This window comes from Ambystoma mexicanum, chromosome 5q (assembly GCF_040938575.1).
Source record: "Ambystoma mexicanum isolate Mex_15411 chromosome 5q, UKY_AmexF1_1, whole genome shotgun sequence".
Classification (NCBI taxonomy): Eukaryota; Metazoa; Chordata; class Amphibia; order Caudata; family Ambystomatidae; genus Ambystoma; species Ambystoma mexicanum.
The window spans coordinates 419954958-419975505 of record NC_090933.1 but is presented as its reverse complement, the minus strand read 5'-3'; the positions used below and the strand labels follow the sequence as shown (position 1 = coordinate 419975505).

Sequence of the window (20548 nt, the reverse complement as noted above, 5' to 3'; positions counted from 1 at the left end):
TCAAGATAGATGCGGTACAAGTGGGTGTTAACTTATTACGACAAGACGTAAGGGCGAGAGCCAGGCACACTAGCGAACTGGAAAAAGAAGTCCAATGAAACACCACTACCTGCACAGCCAATGCCTCTGAGATCCACACACTGCGCCAACAAGTAGGCAACCTTGACAACAGGGCTGAGGAGGCTGAAGAAAGGGCCCGGAGGAACAACATACGTATAATAGGGCTCCCGGAGGGGGAAGAGGGATTGAACCCCACAGACTACAATGAAACCATGCTGCTGCAAGAAATTGAAGGAGGTGCACTCTCCCAAGGATTTGCGGTGGAGAGGGCTCATAGGGCACTGACACGGAGACCAGCACCGGGAGCCCCCACAAGACCAATCACCGCCCAGATATTGAACTATCGAGACTGGGAACAAATCTTGGAACACTTCCGCAAAGGGGGCACAAAAAGGAGGGCATCAGCGGCAATAACGGCATATCGGGATTATACTTTGCTGGTACAAAGACGCTGACTAAACATTGGGGCAGTTAAGAGAAGACTACGCGAAGCAAGCTACAAATACATGCTTATGTACCGGGCAAAATTGAAAATATTTCATAAAAACAAGGCTTGGTTCTTCAAGACCCCAGAAGAAGCCAGGGACTAGTTGGATGCACAGAACGGTCCGCTGGGGACGAATGACCAACAAGAGGGTGGAAACGATAAATGAAGCAGCGATTATGGAGACCAAGGTGCTGTATAAACAATGACAAAATGACAATGGGACTGGATTACAGATCCGCGTATAGAAGTGAAAAGTAGAGCAATGCATACAGCGGGCAGAATACAAAGTAGTGTTAAAGCGGGAGACACATAGAATCCATCTCGCACCCCATTAGATAGATTAGCTTGGTTGCCAGTAGTGCGATAGTTGGAGGGCACGGAAAAATTAAGGTGGGAAAGGCTATGGATGAGGGATGGGGGACTTAAAGATAGCAACCTGGAATGTCAGGGGTCTTAACAGTTATCTGCAAAGAAACAAGATCATGATGTACCTTAAGAGGAAAATAATTGATATTGCCTTGCTACAAGAAACTCACTTCACAAAAGAAAAACAGGAGCTGATACGGAGAAAATGGAAGGGTACTGTCATTGGGGCGACATATTCGGCATATGCCAGAGGGGTAATCACCTGGATTGCGCCACATGTACCCTTTCAGTTGATACAGTCTGTAGTGGAGTCAGATGGGACAATGGTGGCGATACAGGGAATATTGGAAAACAGAGAAGTAAGCATTATGAACACATACGCCCCGAATCAGGACACAGTGGCCTACATTAAAGCCTTGTATGGTAAGGTCAGCCCATACCTGGGAGGCACGGTCATATGGGGAGGAGACTTCAATTGCACACTAGACCCCAGGGTGGACAGATCGGACGAGAAACTAAATAAGCCTACCACTGCAGCTAAGGCACTAAAGGCTCTACTGTGAGACTTCTAACTAGAGGATATATGGACATTGCAGCATCCACACGTTAGACACTATTCACATTACTCTGCCCCACAGAACCTGGTTACATGAATAGATTATATGTTTGCTAACCCGGACCTCACCGGAGAGATAGTGAGTTCAGAATACAAAGCAAGGGTCTTATCAGACCACTCGCCCTTGATCCTAACGTGGCAACATCAGCCCCCCAGAGCCAGAATTCCGACGTGGCGACTTAGAGCCGAAGCACTGAAAGACACAGAGTTCAGGGAGGACCTGAGGAAGGAGATAATAGAATATTTCGGAAATAATACCGGAAGTGTAGCATCAGAAAGCACCCTATGGGAGGCATTCAACGTAGTGGTGAGAGGCGCAGCAATATCTAAATCTAAAGGGCTCCAAGGGGACATATTGAAAGAGTTACAAACTACAGAAATGAAACTAGAAGAAATCATGAATAATGGAGACTCCACACGGGAAGGGGCTAAAACCAAGCGCCAACTACAACAGGAATGTGTGGGATACTGGGAGAGACTATGTAACTTAAACTCCAAGAAGTACATTGAAAGACAGCATGCAGGAGGAGATAAACCGGGAAGGCTTTTGGCATGGCTATACAAACATGAAACACCTAGGTTAGCGATAAGGGACATAAAGGGTGCAAATGGCCAAATATTGAATACCCAAGAAAGCGTAAATGGAGGTTTTCTTGAATTCTAACAACATTTATATGAAGACACAGGAGGAGATGATGAGGAAGAGATGAGAGCGATACTAGGGGACATCCGGCTACCGAAACTGAGCGCTGAAGAGATAGAGAGCCTGGATGCCCCCATTACAATGGAGGAGCTAGAAACAGTGGTCAGGCATTTGCCAACGAGCAAAGCCCCAGGAGCGGATGGGCTCCCAAGTGAGTTTTATAAAACATATAGGGCGGAAGTGCTTCCCCCGCTACTAGCAATGCTAAATGAGGCTTTTGAGGTAGGGAAGCTACCGGAATCCCTGAGAGAGGCAATAATTATCCCGCTGCTCAAACCAAATAAGCCCAGCACAGACTGCGGATCATATAGACCGCTGTCCATGCTAAACCAGCACAGTAAAATACTCATGGCAAACAGACTCAGACTGGTCATAACTAAACTCATACACCATGACCATGACCGGACCAGGTATGTTCCGGGCAGGAGCATAACAGATAATCACAGACGGCTCCACTGTGTCATGGAACAGACAGGGAGAGATATAAGTGAAGTGGCAATTGTCTCCCTAGATGCAGCGAAAGCCTTTGATTCCGTAAGAATGCCCTGGTTGATAGCGGCATCAAAGGAATATGGGATGGGGCCGGGGCACTTGAGGTGGGTGAAGATGCTGTATAGCTTGCCACTCGCCAGAGTGAAAACGGAAGGGATCATCTCAGACAAATGGCAACTCAGTAGGGGCACCAGGCAAGGCTGCCGTGGTCTCACATGTTGTATATTCCCGCAGTGGAATCCTTGGCGATATATTTGAGGCAACAATATAAAGTGATAGGGGTCTACACTAAGGAAGGACCGCACCTGATATCACTGTACGCAGATTACATGCTACTGCACTTGAGATACACAGAAGCAAACCTGCAATACATCCTGGAAGTAATGGACCGACTTGCAGCATTTTCTGGTATAGCGGTGAACCCCAAGAAGTCATGTATATTTCCCCCAGGGAGATACAAAGGAATAGCACATAACAAACTACCAGTCTTACAAATACCCTGAGAGACAAGAGCATTCAGGTACCTGGGGATTGATATTTACCACGAGATAGCAGATGAACACACACATAACACAGAGAAAGCAGTTGCAAACATTAAAACTAGCATGACATTCTGGGCAAAATTCCCCCTGGCTATGATGGGAAGGGTGGCATTGTTGAAAATTGTCGTATTACCTAGGCTATTGCACTTCTTTGTGAATATCCCATGTATGGTGCCTAAACGATTCTTTAACAAACTACAGAGTTTATGTAGAGGCTTCATCTGGTATAATACTAGAAATAGGATCGCCTTATGGAAGCTACAGAACGCGTACGAGAAAGGGGGCATAAGACTACCTAAGTTTGAGATATATCATATAGCAGGGCAACTGCAGTTTGTGGCCAAGTGGTTAACCGAAGACACAACAGCAGAGTCCAGACTGCTGTTGTCTGAGTGTACACCTTCCTTCCTGAAAGAACTAATATGGCTGCCCAAACCAGAGCTCAAAGGGCGATCGTACCTGCTAGAACTGGGATGGGAGACATGGCGCAAGGCATGCCAGGTCATGGATAACCCGGCCCGTGCTCCCCCAGGTGCCGCTAGTGGCACTTAGAGGAGTGGACGAACAGCTGAGAAAGACAATACAAATACACTGGGAACCGGTGGGCATGTGTGGCAGGGTGGGAAGGCACTGGAATTTACAACACTAGTGGAAGAAACAGGAGTACACCCGGGGACTGTATTAATATACTGATATTACCTACATTAGAGTGATGAAGCAAATAAGGGCCACACGGTCCGAAATAGTATTGGAAACCCAAATGGACTCGGCAATAGAGACAATGGGCCTCATTACGACCCAGGCGTTAAGGGTTAACGGCGTTGTTAACCCTTAACGCCTATTCTGATTTTAACGGCTGCTTTTAGCAGCCGTTAAAATCCATGGCGCTAACCTGCCATGATGCTAATTACGCCACCGTAATTTACGGTGGCGTAATTAGCGCCTTCCCCACTCCCATTATGCCCTATGGGGAAAAAATGGGAATGGGGAAGGAAAATGGGAAATGGGGATTTACTGCCCCACTCACCTTGGAATGGGGCGGTAAATCCGCCATCCACCATGGTGTAAACGCAGTTTACACCATGGTGGTAAAGTTGGCGCAATTAGCGCCTGGGTTGTAATGACCCCCAATATATGACATCTCGGAGGGAGGGCATGAGGTATCCCAGATCTATGAACTAGTGATGTCCAGGATTGGGAAAGAGGTGACCCAGCTGAGACGGGAGTGGGAGGAGGACGCTGGGGAACCCATGCAGGATGGTCAAAGGGAAAGAGAACAGAGGTATCACAAGAAGGTGTCCAGGAACGCAAGGCTACAACAGATTCAGCTATATGTAACTCACAGGGCGTACATGACCCCTCAAAGGATAGGCCGGTTTAAGAGTACAGAGACACAAATATGCCTGAAATGTGCGGAAGTGAACAAGGATGACACAAATGTTCTGAGCATGCCCAGAGAGTCATATATTCTGGGGGGAGGTGGCCAACCGTTTTGCTGAGAAAGGAATTACGTTGGATATAGAATCGGTGTGGGCGTGCATGGTGGGGGGATTCTCTAGACCATGCAAAATGAAACATGTATGCAAACTTAAAGACTTAGCCTATATCCTGGCCAAACGCAGGATAGCTATGGGGTGGAAGGCGAGCCAGAGACCCAAGATAGAGGTGTGGTGGCATGACCTTCTGAAATGGGCTGAAGCAGAAACTGCGGTATGGTATGAAGCGGCACACAGGGGGGAGGAGGATGAGATAGGGACATTTATGGCCTGGAGCCATCTGGTGGGCACATTAACTAAGACCATCCAAGTAAGTCCTAGCGAACATGATACTTCCGAGAGTTCGGAAGAGGAAGGGCCCGGGAAGAAATAAGCAGAGGTGTGATGGGGCAAGCTCGAGTTATTGGGAAGGGGGTGGGGATGGCAGTGGTAAATGTAAGCTAAATGGAAGATGTTTGGATATTGTAACGTTCACTGTCGGGTGTGCTGTGATGTTTGTAACCAAGAAATAATAAAATATATATATTATTTAAAACTCTGTGTCACCGGCATATTGGCAGATGTGGATGTTGTGTTTGGCTTGGAGGGCTCCCAGTGGCGCAATGCATAGATTGAAGGTCACTGGGGAGATGATGGTAACCCTGCGGGACTCCACAGGTGACAGGTAGCATTGGCAACCTAGAGGAGTCCATCTGAACAAACTGCTGGCGGTTGGCGAGGTAGGACTTGAACCAGTGTAGGACAAGGTTGCTGATCCCCAAGCGCTGATGTAGGGTGTCCGTAAGTGCCTGGTGGTCTACAGTGTTGATAGCGGAAGAGAGGTCGGGTAGAACCAGGAGGGCGGGGTGACTGCCATCAAGGATGTTGAGGGTGTGTCGTCAACCACATGTATGTTTGCTGTCACCATGCTACATCTGGGCCTGAACCCGGATTGGTAACTTTGGAGGAGATTGTTGGTGTCGATGTGTTGCTGCAGTTGTGTGGCTACCACTTTATCGATGATCTTACCTAGGAAGGGAAGATGGATGATGGGGTGATAGTTACCTAGGTTTTCGTGATTCGTCGTGATCCAGAGTGGGTTTCTTTAGTAGAGGGAGGATTTGTCCTATTTTTAGGGTCAATGGGAAGGTTCCTTGAGTTAGGGAGCTGTTGATGATCTCCAGGTATTGAAGGAGAGTGTCTGTGGGGAGGATGGATGCTGGGAGGATGATGTCTGTATACGATGAGGCTTTGAGGATGGCCAGGGTTTCTATCAGGTCCTCTCTCTAGAGTGTCTTGAATATTGTTTACGGTGTGGAGATTTCACGAGGAGGGACGTGAGGTGGGTCTGTGGATGCAGAGCTGGTGTCTATGTGCTGGCAATCTTGCTGATTTTGTCGATGAAGAAGGTGTTGATGGCAGCTGATTTTTCAATGGCGTGTGGTATGACAGTGGTAGGTAGAGGGCTGATGCAGTGCTTGATTGCTTTGAAGAGGGCTCTGGCTTTTTTGTCGGCTTCTGCTATTGTGTTCTCATAGTAGGAGGCATTGGCTGTGTTGATGCGTTGTGGGCGGGTTGCTTGGCGCGCCAGGTCAGATGCGGTCCCTGAGTGGTGCCAGGTTTTCTCTTTTTTCCTGATGACTCTTTTGCTGAGGTTGGTTTCTTGCGTGAACTGGGGTGCTGAGGGTTTTCAGTTTGCAGGTGCCTTGTTTTAGAGGCATGCGTCCATCGATGGAGGCTGAAAGGGTGGTGTTGAGTGCTTCCAGTAGAGAGTTGCAGTTCAGTTGGGGGTGTTCAGTCCATGTAAGGTGGAGGTTGGTGAGGTCTTCCATGAGGGCTTCCACTGGGATGTTCTTGAAGGACCTAAAGGTTTATCTGATGGATTTCTGTTGTGAGTGCTTGACTGGGATGGGGTGCAGGATGTTGAAAGGCACGGCTAGGTGATCAGACCAGTCAAGCGGTAGAGGAGAGCTGTATTGGATGGAAGATACTGCAGTGATGATTAGGTCGAGGACGTTACCTTTCTCGTGTGTTGGGTTTTCGTGTGCTGTCGGAGGCTGAGGGTGTTGAGAAGACCTATGAAAGCTTCATTTATCAGTTTGGTGGCCTTGTTGCCTTGCAGGCTGAAGTCACTTAGGAAGATGTTTTTGGCGTGTGTGAGGGACATGGTGGTGATTAGGTTGTTGAAGTCTCTGATGAAGGCAGGGCTGGGTTTGGGTGGTCTGTAGATGGGATGGAAGTTGACTGTGTCCTTTGGGGAAAGCAGGAAGTGGCAGGAGAGGACTTCAAAGGAGCCAATGTTGTCAACGTCAAGTCTGGTGCAGGGCCTTGAGGTCTTGTGGACAACTGGGAGGCTTCCGCCTGTCTTGTTCAGTCAGTCTCTGTGTTGGATGCTGTAGCCGTTGGGGACAAGGACGTCTAGGATATGAGTACAGGTGGGGTGTCAGCCAGGTCTTGGTGATGAAAATGGCATCAAGGTTGTGTGTGGTGATGAGGTCGGCAATGTCTGATGCATGGGTGATAGCTGAGCGGACGTTGGCAAGCATCAACTTCCATGTTGTAGACTGTGTGGTAGTGCAGTTTAGGGGAGACAAGAGTGGTTAAGAGATGCTTAGTGGCGTTGAAATGAAGGAGGTGCCTGATTATCCTAATATTTAGGAGGTTGAGGAGAGCTGCTGTTCCAGTTTTGGAAAAAAAAGTAGAGAAGGTGTGAGAAGGGTCATAGATGACGCTGAGGTTTCTAGCTGAAGTAGAGTAGGGGAGAGTGTTAGGTGGGATCTGGATAGGCAGAGGAACAGATGAGAGAGAGCAAGGAAGAAGAGCATCTCTGTTTGCGTAGAGTTTAACATCAGAGAATGCAAAGCCATCCAATATTTCATGGCAGAAAGATAGTTTGAAATTTTGATAGAGAGATCAGAGGAGAGTTCAAGAAAAGAGCAGACGATTTGGGTGTCGCCTGGGAACAGTTAGTACGAGAACGCAAAAGGGGAGATTAGTGCCCCAAGAGCAGAGGTGTAGAGTGTAAAGAGGAGTGGACCCAAGACAGAGCCTTGTGGAACACCAACAGTTAGAGGAGTGAGTTGAGAGGTGTTAATGCTCCAGGAGAAAGAGAATTGGCGAGTTGCATGGTAGGATTAAATTCAGGAAAGAGCTTGATCATGAATCCCAAGAAGAAAGAGAGTGTTAACGAGACCAGAGTGATCGACAGTGTCAAAGGGAGGAGACAGGTCAAGGAGAATTATGATAGAGGATAAGTTGAAATGATTAGTAAAAGTGATGAAGTTGGGCACATCCATGAGAGTAGTTTCTGTGGAGTGACAGGAGTGGAAACCTACTTGAAGAGGTTTCCGAAGGTTGTGGATGTCTACAAAATTGGTAAGATTGTGAAACGTAACCTTTTCAAGCACTTTAGAGTAATGCGGAAGGAGAGACAAAGGGCGAAAGTTAGCCGGTAGGTTCGTGTCTGCCCTGTGCTATTTTGGAGAGGGATGGCCGTGGTTGTTTTGAAAACTGAGGGAAAGCAATCAGAGTCGAAGGAAAGGTTGAAGAGTTACTGTTAATTACTAGCAGAGGTGTCTAATTTAAAGACATTATACTATCCATACAACATTTTGTGGGCCATATTCTGTGGATCATAGCGCTAAAGGTCAAATGGGCTATTATAAATTAGTCTATGAACCCCAAGGGAAACTGTCTACAGTTGAGGGCTCTGCTGTATTGTACAAGCAGAACACAAGCACACGGAATAACATTCGGTCACATGCAAATGACATGCATATTTGTCAGATATGACGAAGATACATTCACTGCATGTCCACTTGTCTCTTGCATCGTGTTAATGCGCAAGAAATGTTTTATATTGCATATAGTGTTGCATGGTTGAACGAGTTATTGCAATATCAATGTTTCATAGTGCATGCAAATACAGGGCTGAACTGTTGAACACAGTGAAAAAGCATATTTATTGTTAGTGATGGTACACAGACATTTATAGGGGGAAAATATAGCCTGAGCTACCTATGTAGGCTGAGCTTAATAGACCTTCTGAACGACCTAGGTGGATGTGCGACACACCGGATATGTAGAATCATAAGGGGCAGATACCTGTCTTTCTGTATGCAGTGACAGTCTCGTACCCTTCTGTTATGTTATGTTACTATGCTCTGTTGCACTAAGGTTTTGATGCACTTTGTTGCTTTTACAAGGCTTTACGTCTCAGGAATGTCACCTGAGGGACAGGGTGGAAACCTTTCAGGTTGCAAGCCAACAATGTTAATTCTAGTGTGCCTGGCAGTCAGCAATGAGCGGATCCCCTGCCAGCCAGTAAACAAGCCAAATTAGAGGAAATGGGCGTGCAACAGAAACGATGGATTAATGGTCAAGAGAAATTGTGAGCTGTGTAGCTTGTACACATGGCAACCCCATTAATGAAAACATTTGGGAGGGGTTGTTTTTTTAAAATACTTTCTTTATTAGGTGTTCTATTCATAAACCCATACTGCTTAGCAAAAACTCAACCAACCCGCAACCCATCCCCAAAACCCCCAAAAAGCATGGTACATCCAAAGGGAGAGCACTTGAATACAGAATCGCAATGTCCAACATATGATAAGTTGACCCCCCCATCACATCCATATCATAAGCAAGGCGGTTCTCCAGCTAGAACACAAAATCACAGAGATAAGAAGTACAATCCTCCCACCTCCTCCTGTCTACCCCCCACCATTTCACAAAACTTCCCCCTACCACCCACCCGTCTGATCCAGCGGTCTACCATGGCCACATACCCCCACAGAGCGGGTCCAGTTATTCACCTTGAGTGTCGGAGTTCGCAATGTCTCTCCACATGTGTGAGTGCAGGGGATTCCAATAGTCCAATGCCTGCTTTTGCTAGGAAGCATGGATGCATAAGCAGTTTCACGTCGTTCACCAGAATTTAGCACAATAGCCACTAGTTTACAGCTGGAGCCCTCTGCCCCTTCCCGGCACTTGCTACCAGTCATCGTGCCATTGTGAAGGACATTCCCAGCAGCTTTCTATCAAACCAATAAGCCACATCGAACCAGGCTAGGAGCCAGGCTTCAGGCAAACTAGGGGGACAATCAGCGACCATAGTAACCATAATCTCATGGATTCGTTCCCAGAAGGTCTGTATAGTTACACACTCCCACACCATCTGCATGAAAAATCAGCTGGGTCCACCTGACATTCTGAACATTTTGCTGGCCTCTCTGGGTAATACCTATTCAATTGGGCAGGTGTACAGTATATCTGATGTAAAAACTTGAAGTGCATTAATCGATATCTGTTATTCTTTGAAATTCTCCGGGATTGTAAATCAGAGAGTGTCCTCCCTAATGAAAACTACCATTTTGCTCTAAACAGGTATGACCTACCACTCTCTGCGCCCCTATAAATTTGCATAGGGAAGATATCATTCTGGTAAGACCAGGTGGACTGACCACGAATTGAACGAGAGGGGGGTGCCCCGGCCGTAAGTACAGCATCATTGTCACTGCGTTCCAAGGCCCTCTTTCGTTCAGTACCTTCCAGGGAATAAATCTACCATCCTGTACAAATCCGCAATAGCCTGGACGCTCAATTTTTCGAAAATGTGTCTTGAAGACCATCTCATATATGATCCCAATTCCATGTACAGCGTATATTGCAAATCCGGGATGAAACTTTCCTGCGACATTGCCTGTTCCCAGGTCTGACATGACGTCCACTGGCTGGACCTCCCCCTTTGTCACTCTGAGGAATTCGACCATCTGCACGGGGAGTGTGCACTCGCCTGTGCTGTTTTGATATTTATTTTAAAGAAATGGAATGTTGGTAGATAACTCTATGGGAAATGTGTGGGGCTAATTCACACACATTTCCCAATGCTCACTGCACAACAAACACATAGTCAAGTGTACTCTGGGGGACACAGCCTACCGGCACAGTCCTTGTGTCAGGTTCAGCTGGAATGTGACAGCCACGGGTACATCAAAGCATCTCAAGAAGGGGAAAGGCAACACCTTCCTCCGGCCATGGCCAGCCTATTTAAAATAGCAAAGGCTCCATGTATCCGCCCACCTATTGTTAAGTTCTGTGTGGTGGCAGTGCATAATGATGAGAGTGAATTGAAGCAGGCCTGCGAAGAGGCCTGTTCATAGAACCAACAAAGGGCAGGAAACCCAAACACCTTTTTCATATGCAACGTGTCAGCTTGAAGCTAGCTCCCACCCCTCTCTATGAAGGGCAGTGAATTCCATGGCTGGCACAACTGCTTATAGTAGGCAACCCCTGCAGGGCGACTCCCTTTCAGAGGGAAGAGGTATGTGATTTGATGGAGACAGAATATTCCCCCCTCTTCCATCACAGAGTCTCAGCCACTCTGGGCTCCGTCTCCTGTACCTGCTGCTACTCCAATTCCTTGATCTTCCCCCTCTAGCTTTGTTAAAGTTTCCCATAATGATTTCAGTACCCCCTTCCTTAGAGACACAGCATCCTCTTATATAGACCTTGAACACCTCCCAGGTCACTCTGGGGTCAGTGTCTGCGCCTCACTCGCTAGGAAGAAGGTTTGCATGTCTTGTGCAATCTCATCCCTAAACACTGCCTCCTCAAGGACGTGGGCCTGAAAAAATGCCACCGGAGTGAGCGGGGCGACAGGTCAGGGCAGAACACTGCCACCAGTACTGGGGAGTGATTGGATAGTGTATGCACCAATCTAGCAAGGTTTATCATGATCATGACATCATCGATTCTAGATGAGCTGTCATGGATCCCTGAGAAGAATGAGTAATCCCTCGCCACAGGGTTAAGTTGCTGCCACATGTCAACTAGGCCATGGTATTCTGCTATGTCTCCCCATGGTACTGCAGCCCTTGGAGGGGCCACCTGAGTCATAGCTCAGCGATCCAGTGACAGGGACAGAGCGACACAAAAATCTCCAGCCCACACCACTTTGTAAGAGGGGAATTTGTGAATGTGCGCCGCACACCCATGAAAGAATTCTGGGGAATCAGCGTTTGCGGCATAGATGTTGATAATGAGAAGCCGTGTACCCAGACATTCCCCCGCCAGGAGGAGAAATCGTCCTTCATCATCAGCAAGCTGTTCATGCAGCCGACAGTTCAGGGATTTATGAATATATGTTGAAAACCCTCTAGAGTGTGAAAAATATGAAGAGCTTTATCTGTGGATCCCCCACCCAGCAGCTCCGGGGAGTGCACCACCATTAGCTAAATGAGTTTCCTGCAGGCAGAGCACATTTACCTGATGTCGCTTTGCCTGATTCATGACCAAGCAAAATGTCTTCCCATTTGTCAACCCCTCGAATATCCCAAATCATTAATGTTATTCGATCATTCTCCTCCTCCCCATGAATATACCAACAGCATTCTTTTCACCGTTCTAGCACACATAAGCAAAACAAACATGGTGGTAATACTGTGCTCCCTCTCCCACCCACACCCACCTACACCAGAAACTCCAACATACTGGCTGCAACATCCACCCCCAAGCAACTACAACACATAACTAATCACCCTTGCACGCATAGTAACTGTGAGAGCTGGGAGATGTCGGCTGCCACATTGGCTCCATGTGACCGACCACCCAAACATAATATATACATTCCTACAAACATCATCTGCATATGGAGAGCAATGGACCACTCTGTGCCCAACTATAACAAGGCACACCAAGAGTATACACATTTTGAATGCATAGGCTAAAGATGTGACCCCTCGAGAGCTCAGTGATTAGGTCCACGTTGGGAGCCCCCTGATCCAGCAGGTCCACTGCGAAGCGCTCTGCCGCCTCTGCCATTGTGAAGAACTATGATTTTACATTATGAACAACCCTCAACATAGCAGTGAACAGCATCGCGTAGCGTATATTTTCAACAGCTTGAAAGGTTTTCCTTTGTTCCTGGACCTGGGGGCTGAAGTCTGGAAACACTCGGATTGTAGCAGAGCCATAGCTCAAATCGCCCTTCTTCCTTGCTGCTTTGAGAAGCAAATCCCGCTCCCCGTAGTTCAAGAGCCTGGCTATAAAAGCCTGCTTAGGGGCTCCTGAAGGTGGTTAAGCAGCCAAGGACCTATGTACCCTCTGCACAAGGAACATATTGGATACAGGGGTGGGGGGACCCCAGATAGTCCGTGAGCAATTTGTCAACAAACTTCTCCATATTTTCGATCCTGGTGGACTCCGGGACATCTAATATAGATGGATTGTTCCTGCGTGACCTGCCCTCAAGATCGTCATTCTTGGCCACAACTTTCTTGACAGTCAGCTGTAACAGTGGCACCTCCCTCTGTAGTGCTGCGACTTTGTCCTCTCCCGACCCTCTGTTCTGCCTCGGTCATACGCCCTCACACATTTTATCTATCTGGACTGCAGATATATCCACCTTACATGTAAGGACATCGATCTTGGTTCCCAAATTGTCTGTGCAGATCAATCTGTGCAGTACTTGAGGATGCAGCCGTTGGTGGCACTGACTGATCTGATTTGATGTATTGGCTAATTTTCGCCTGTTTTTTTCTGGTTGCCCATACTGGGCGCTGTGATCCCCGGACTGCCAGCCACTCCCCTCCTCACACCACGAGAGCCTGAACCCGCTCAGCAAAGTCCAGCAGTGCAGGATCAGGGGGACAGGGAATTAGCATGCGTCTGAACTGGCACTTCTAGGACTGCCACTAGCCAGCCGGGCCGACAGGCTTCAGGGGGTGAGTCAATGATCGAGGACCCTTCGGCAAAATCTTTGTCACTTTAAACAGAGGTTTAAATGTCCTCTCCGACGTGTTTCTGACTGTGCTATGTTCAGAGGTGTCCCCCCTCAGAACATTGACATGGGCTTTGCTCAAAGCGGCAGTGAGCTAACACACTGGCCCCACCCCGGCCCCAGGGGAGGGGCAGACACCCACCAATCACCCCCAAGCACAACCCAAAGAGCACCATCTGACTCCTCTCATCACCAAGCTGAACATGCAGAGTACCTCAGATTGGGCCCCAGATCACAATGGGCAGCAGGGTCCCTGGTGAAGGCGGCAGGCTGGCCCAGCTGTGGCCAAGGGCTCCTCCTTCCCAGCAGTAGTGAGGTTGCTGCTCACCTTGCTGCCTTCTCAGCTTCTCAGTCCCACATATTCTCCACCGGTGCGTTTCCAGGGCCAGGGTACGGCGCTCGGAGGAAGCATGCACCCGCTCAGGCCGTCATGGGTGTCTCCCGTGGCACGCTACCCCTCACTCCACACATCAATATCCAAACTATATATGGGAGGAAGGCAGCCACTTCATTATATAGGGAAACTGTTCACTGGTACGATTTACTGCTGCAAACAATTGCATCGAGGTGGACAGGCGCCGCTCACCCACGCCTCGTCTCTGCTCCCAGAGACTCCAGTAGTCCTAGCCCTACCGGGGCAGCGTGGCTCCCCCAGTCAGCGGCTTGATAATGTTACCTGGGCATACCCCACCCGTCCCTCTGAAGAACGGGGACCACTCACCGCCGACCAGGAGCAGGGGAGCCTCGCGCCCGGCTGTGCTCACACCTCAGCACGCGCACTCACGGCATGTGGGACTGCCGCTCCACGAATCTTCTGCACACTGGTGTGTTTGTGTGCTTAGAGAGGGGCTCGACTCCTTCGGATTGGCTCAGCAGATGCCCCACTTTAGTGGGGCATAATACCACCGCTCTGTGCCAGCCGTTGGTGCAGAGAAGTGAAAGGATATTGCAGGATAGTTGGCTCTCGTCTGAGCCTTTTCAGGCAGTGGCCATTTTGTAGCCGCGCTGCAGTGTCCCCCATTTGGGAGGGGTTGTATGTCAGAAATGAGAATTTGCCACGGTATCAACTCCCTGAAACGCGAGCAAAATTGGCCATGTCTTTTTCCTCCCTTATGGTACAATGTTTTTTTACTGCCCCCAACCTCTGCCCCAAGTAGTCCCAAAATACCTAGGCTTGTCTGGTTGTGCAAAATGTTTAAGAGCACTGGCCACTCTCTTTGTCTCAGCATCAGTCAGGCCTTTGAGACTTCCACAGTGACAGGGTGCCACTGTAAGCCTGGACATTTTTAACCCAATCCCAATAAACCAGGCAGGCACTGAATGGCCTGGCTCTCCAGACAGAAAAACCGGAAGGAAATGTGGGCACTTTTAAAAGGAGGGTGGGGTTTGAACTATGGCTCCATTGGGAGCAAAGCCCCAGACCAGGCTGTATGTAGATTCTAGAGGCCTTTGAGAAACGTTATGGGGCGTGGGGTATATTGTTGTGTGAGGCTGCGGCTGGGCTCATATGCATATTAGAATCAATCTGCATGATCCCGCCTTTGTATTTTCTTCTCGACTTAGGCTGCTGTAACCTTGTCCTGTTAATAGAGAGGGCAGCGCATGCATCTTACGTCAAAACAGTGGTGTACACTCTATTTCCCAAATTACATTTCCAGGACTACAGTGCGACTTTACTGTGCCCTTTTCAGAAAGTGAGTGCCTTTCCTGACACCTTTTGGCTGCTTCAAGGTGCCCCTGGACATCAGGCATTAATGCAAAAACAACATAATAAAACCTCACATAATATAAGCTGAAATAACGTGATATAACGTGTAGTGAACTGGCAAATAAGCTGCTCGATGCGAGATGAGAGAATTAAATTAGAGCTGAGGTCGTAAAATAATGCACAGCCGGCAATAAGGACAATACTGTAGGCGTATAATAAGGCACATGTGCCCATTATATCTGCCACCCTAAGCACAGGCTCTGAGGCCTTCCTCCAAATCGACATGATATTGCAAATACAAAATAACAGAACATGGCATAATATGGCATAACATAATACGATCTATCATTACATTCTCGCAGAACAAAACGTGCCTTCAGGGGTTTCTAGGGGCAACCAGTGCACGCCTCCAGACTTTTCGGTGAATGAAAATCAAGATATGGCTAGCTATAGTACTCTGTGGTGTTTTATGTATTTGTGAGGAAAGGGAGCATGTTGTCCGAACAAGATATACATTATATGGATGTGTATGTGATAAGCACCGGACTTGTAAAAAATAAATATATATATTTTGGACTATAGATCCTGTTCTTTTCTATGTTTAATATGTTTACACTTTACACTTTACGCACTAATGTTTTTGTGATATAGTCACTGGAAAACATGTATTGAAGAAAAAACGGAGCCAATTAAAAGACACACATTGCATTGGTCTGCACTTACCTCCACCAGCTGGACACGCCTATGGTGCAGACGGTCGGGCAATGGGTTGTTTGCATCCAAGTACATTATAGTCATTTGCTGACCCTGTTAAAGAGTAAAGCAAGGTATTAGTACACATTCTATTCATTTTGAAAGGGTCATCCTACGACATGCTCCATTCTCGCCAGGCTCATAAGGCCCGTTGATGTTTTGTCCCTGCCTGCATATTGTTATCGGTGAATGGTGAAAGTGTCTCCACCCCTGTCACATCATAGCGGTGGAAAACAGTTTCTTTCCACTCTAACTAGGGTCTTGGACGCTAAGGGGCTGATTTAGAGTGTGGAGGAGATACAACCCTTTGCTGGAGGAAAGCTGGTTGAATGCCTGGTCTATTTTCTTCCACCAGTGGACAATCCACTGGTCTCGCTGCCTGGAAAGGGAGGCTGGCGGATGGTCCACTGGCAGAATGACCACTGGCTGATATTCCGCCAGCTTTCCTTTGGGGGATCCACTGCTGGAAAGCCAGATTGTTTAAGCTTTAAATGAGATCTTTTTCCACAGATGGAAAACAGGAGGATTCTGTTTACTCCACACTCTAAATCACCCCCAAACATTCAATAATGCAAACCAGCCCTTGTAGTGAAGATCAGAAGGTTTTAGGAAAAATTGACCTTCTTCATAATGGCTCAAAGAGCAAGACCTCTGGAGAAGGCAGGCTCTGTTTCGTCCCACTATGATAATGCGAGAGAAGGGACCAGCGAGGCAGTTGAGAGAGAAAGGGGACCGGATGGGGCATTTGATTGATGATGGGAGAACGGCGAGCCCATGCATTTGTGTAGCTAGCTGCCACCTCAACTTCTTTGGGAATTGATTTGCACTCTATGGGGGTCATTATGTGTTTGCCGGTATCATGACGGTAATCCCGCTGGGATTCCAGTAAACTGACCTACCGTTACTGATGTCTGATATCCCAGTATTACCAGGATATTCCAGGTGCTGGCAATAGCGGTCTTTCCCCATTCCATGGCGTCTCATTGGACTCCATGGTGTGGAATGCCAGTATCACCAGTGCCGGTAATACCGGCAGTTGTTTTGCCAGTGGGGGCAGGGACGTCCGTTCGCCAAAATGCCAGAGGTAGCGGAAGTGACATCAAACGACCCTTGACCACTAATGACCTTACAGAAAGTGATATCATTTGACCTCGCCCCCAAGTAACATCACAGGAAGTGATGGCCCACAACCTTTCACCACTTGACAAAACAGGAAGTGGCATCACATAGCATTGTTCCTCAGTACACTAAGAAAAATATGGTTACGATATATATTTCATACAAGAATGGATCAACATGTGTAGCGTTAATATCAGTGTGTAGAGGAGCAGCTACATACCTCTGCAGGAATCTCTGCCCCCTTCCTCCCATATGCTGGAGACCTGAGATTGTGCCATGTTTGACACCAGCAGGGTATCAGGTAATATTATCCCCACCAAAAATATCACTGTATATATGGTCGTCGGGAACGGCCATAGGCGATATTTTTAGTGGGGATAATTATTAGGGGTTTTTGGGAGCGGAGGTTGCAGGGGTGCCCCCCGCTCCTTTTAAAATAATACATGGGTTGCAGGGGTGTCCCCCGCAGGTTCCATGCCTTAATATCGGTGCAAATATATGGCGATATTTATTTATGGCGATATTTTTGCGGGGATATTAACACATGGGCCCACCAGCAGTTGTGCCAATACCACAGCGTGTGTTCGAAAGAAGATACCCGTTGAGACAACCCTACTGAATGTATCCCCGAAGTGATGACAACCTAAGGGAGGAACTCCCTGAAGGAATATGAGAAAAAAAAAAGAAAAGAGATTAGTGACGTCACAAAGAGTGTGTACGACGTGGCGAGATACTGACTGAAGAAGATGTATCGAACCTAAAGTGACTAAGGACGAAGTAAAGAATCAAGTGAACTTTAAACTATGAAAAAGAAGATTACACGTGCACAAAGTGCTGTAGAAATTGAACGGTTCAATAACTGTATAGATGCTGAAACGTAAGGTAGACTAAGTCATCATAGAAGCTGGCTATACGTAGTGGATAGAGCGCAGGCGAGCCTCCTTTATATAGAAGCTGGACATCGGTATCATGAATTAAGTAAGCCAGGACCCATGATGCAGGAAGGGAAAACTGTGCTGCAGCAAGAATAAGCTGAATTGTGGAGCTGCATGGCGAGGTTGTGTGGCCTGGAGTCAAGACCGAAGCAGCCTAGGTCAGCTATCTTTTCTGGAAATGAGCGAACGTGTGGAGGATGAATCATCCCTTGTTAAGGTGCAAAGAAAGAACACCAAGAGTGCCAAGTTTAATTCATTTAGAGTATTTAAAACCTACAAAATGGACCAAATCTTGGTCTCCTGTCACGTGAGCCCAGGATGGAAATAGAGTTTGAACTTGGAGTTCTAGACACAATAGTGAGTGCTCTCACTCCTGTGCATTTTCAGAGGCAAGAATACTTTGCAGGGCCAAGTGCAAAGTGAATCTTCATGGCAGAAGGCATGGGTGACGAGAGATGCTGGGCTAATTTGATGAGGAGGTAGTGTCATGCCCCATCTCCTTGCACCTGGATCTGGTCTTACGTGATGTTAAATGAACCGAATGTTCCAGACCCGGCACAAGCGCGCCAACCAATTATAGTAGTCCATATAACAAAGGACCTTACAGTTTGAAAACCAATGAGAAACTGTGTATCTTATGTTGTTGAAGATTACATGTTTTAGAGGTTGTCATATGTTGTCCACCTGATAGTGGACAGCCAATCAAAATCCTAGTTCTTATAGAAACTATACTTAGATGTTCCCCTTAAGCAGCTGGTACCCCTGGCAACCCACAAAAATGACGTCCCTGGGTGGGGGCCTGATTAACCTCCAGCTCTTGGCTGGAGGTAAATCAGGTAACCCTCACTGGCAACCTTGTAGTTTGGCGGTGCAGTAAAAGTGCTGTTAACGGAATGACTGCCACTTTTCCCGCCACTTTTCCCGCACCGACAAACATGTAATGTCTCCTATATCTCTTTTTTTAAAACACCTTTTATTGTTTTGCATAGAATACAGAAATAATAAACTGCCCAACATAAAAGAAAACATAACACTGAAACACGATTGGATAACACTGCCAGGTACAAACAAACAATAGACCAAGGGAATTACTGTCAAAAGAAAGCCCCTGTTTGAAAAGGCAGGCTCCCCGCTCCCTAACCTCCTCCTTCCCACTTTCCCCAAATCTTCTCCCATTTTCCTGGGCAGCCCGTTGCAGTATATATTCCAGGGCCCTACAACAGTCCATTTCAGCGACCCATTTTGTCAATCTCGGGTGGTCTGCTGCCCCCCACTGTGCTGCAACAGTTTGTTTCATCAGTCCGACGGCCATCGACACAAGCAGTTTCTCAAACCTAGTGAAGCCTGTTTCTCCCCACATCACCAAGAGCAGTAGTCGTGGGTCCCCAGGTATTACCAATCCAGAAACAGAGTGGACCGTATCCAAACACGTCTGCCAAAAGGAGCGCACCTGTGACCATTCCCAGAGAATATGAAAAAAGGTGCCCTCCGCCCCTCCACCACATCTGAGACATAGGGCCTCATTACAACCCTGGCATTAAGGAGTTAAACGCGCCGTAAAAGGCTGCGGTGCCGTTAAACCCTTAACGCCAGATTCACACTTTAACGCCTGCTTTTTGCAGGCGTTAAAGTCCAACCCGCTAAGGGAACTTGGTGCTAATTACGGCACGATAATTGACGGTGCCGTAATTAGCGCCTTCCCCCTTCCCATTGAGCCCTATGGGCCAAAATTGGGAATGGGGAAGGGGCCATGGTGAATGGGGATTTACCTCCCCGCCAACCTTGGAATGGGGCGGTAAATCCACCATCCACCATGGCGGAATCCGGCATGGACCATGGTGCTCCATGGTCCAACGCCAGGGTTGTAATGAGGCCCATTCAGCGTGATCTGCCCGACCACTTTAGGATAAGGCTGTGCGAGAGTAATAAACCCCATGTAATATCTTCAGTTGTATCAGCCTTATACAAGCAGGAAGAAAAAAAAAATATACCAATTTCCCTAGGGAACAGTAGGGCCTCCACCCAGACCCCCTATATCTCTTAATGTTATTGGCAGGGTTGCTATTTCCTCATTTCACTTTGCAAAATTAACAGAATGTAAACTCCTGTTACGGTTCTGATCTCTCTCTCTCTCTCACAGCATCTCTGTCTGAGGGTGCACCTTCATATCACCGGATGTGGATTACTCACTTCCTACAAAAATAAATACCAACCCCCAGTCGCAAAGTTCGCCTAGCCTATAATGATTCACTGATACTAGGATGAACAAGTCAAGCAATTGAACGGTGCTCTTCGCTATATTTAAGGTACATTCGAGTGACTGAAGTCTTACATCAGAACGTGCCAATTACATAGCTGACAAGTTTCCCAGTTCCATGCCTGGCACCTCCAGCTTTTTCCCATTGCATGCTGGTACTTGTAGGCCCGTATTTACAATGGGAAAGTGACACTACAAGCTTCAGCATACGATGTAAAAATCAGGACTGGCTTGAGGTGTCATTCGTGGTCTGTGG

The 20548-nt window shown here is 47.6% G+C and overlaps 1 protein-coding gene across 2 annotated transcripts in view; it reads right to left on the bottom strand.

Annotated features, from left to right (window-relative positions):
• The window catches only part of LAMA3 (laminin subunit alpha 3), a 1348901-nt gene that overhangs the window by 168198 nt on the left and 1160155 nt on the right, over nucleotides 1–20548 (bottom strand). For both annotated transcript variants that reach the window (XM_069620910.1, XM_069620909.1), the window contains exon 40: nucleotides 15952–16035. In XM_069620910.1, the coding sequence (XP_069477011.1) occupies nucleotides 15952–16035 (84 nt within the window). The remainder of the gene's footprint in view (nucleotides 1–15951; nucleotides 16036–20548) is intronic.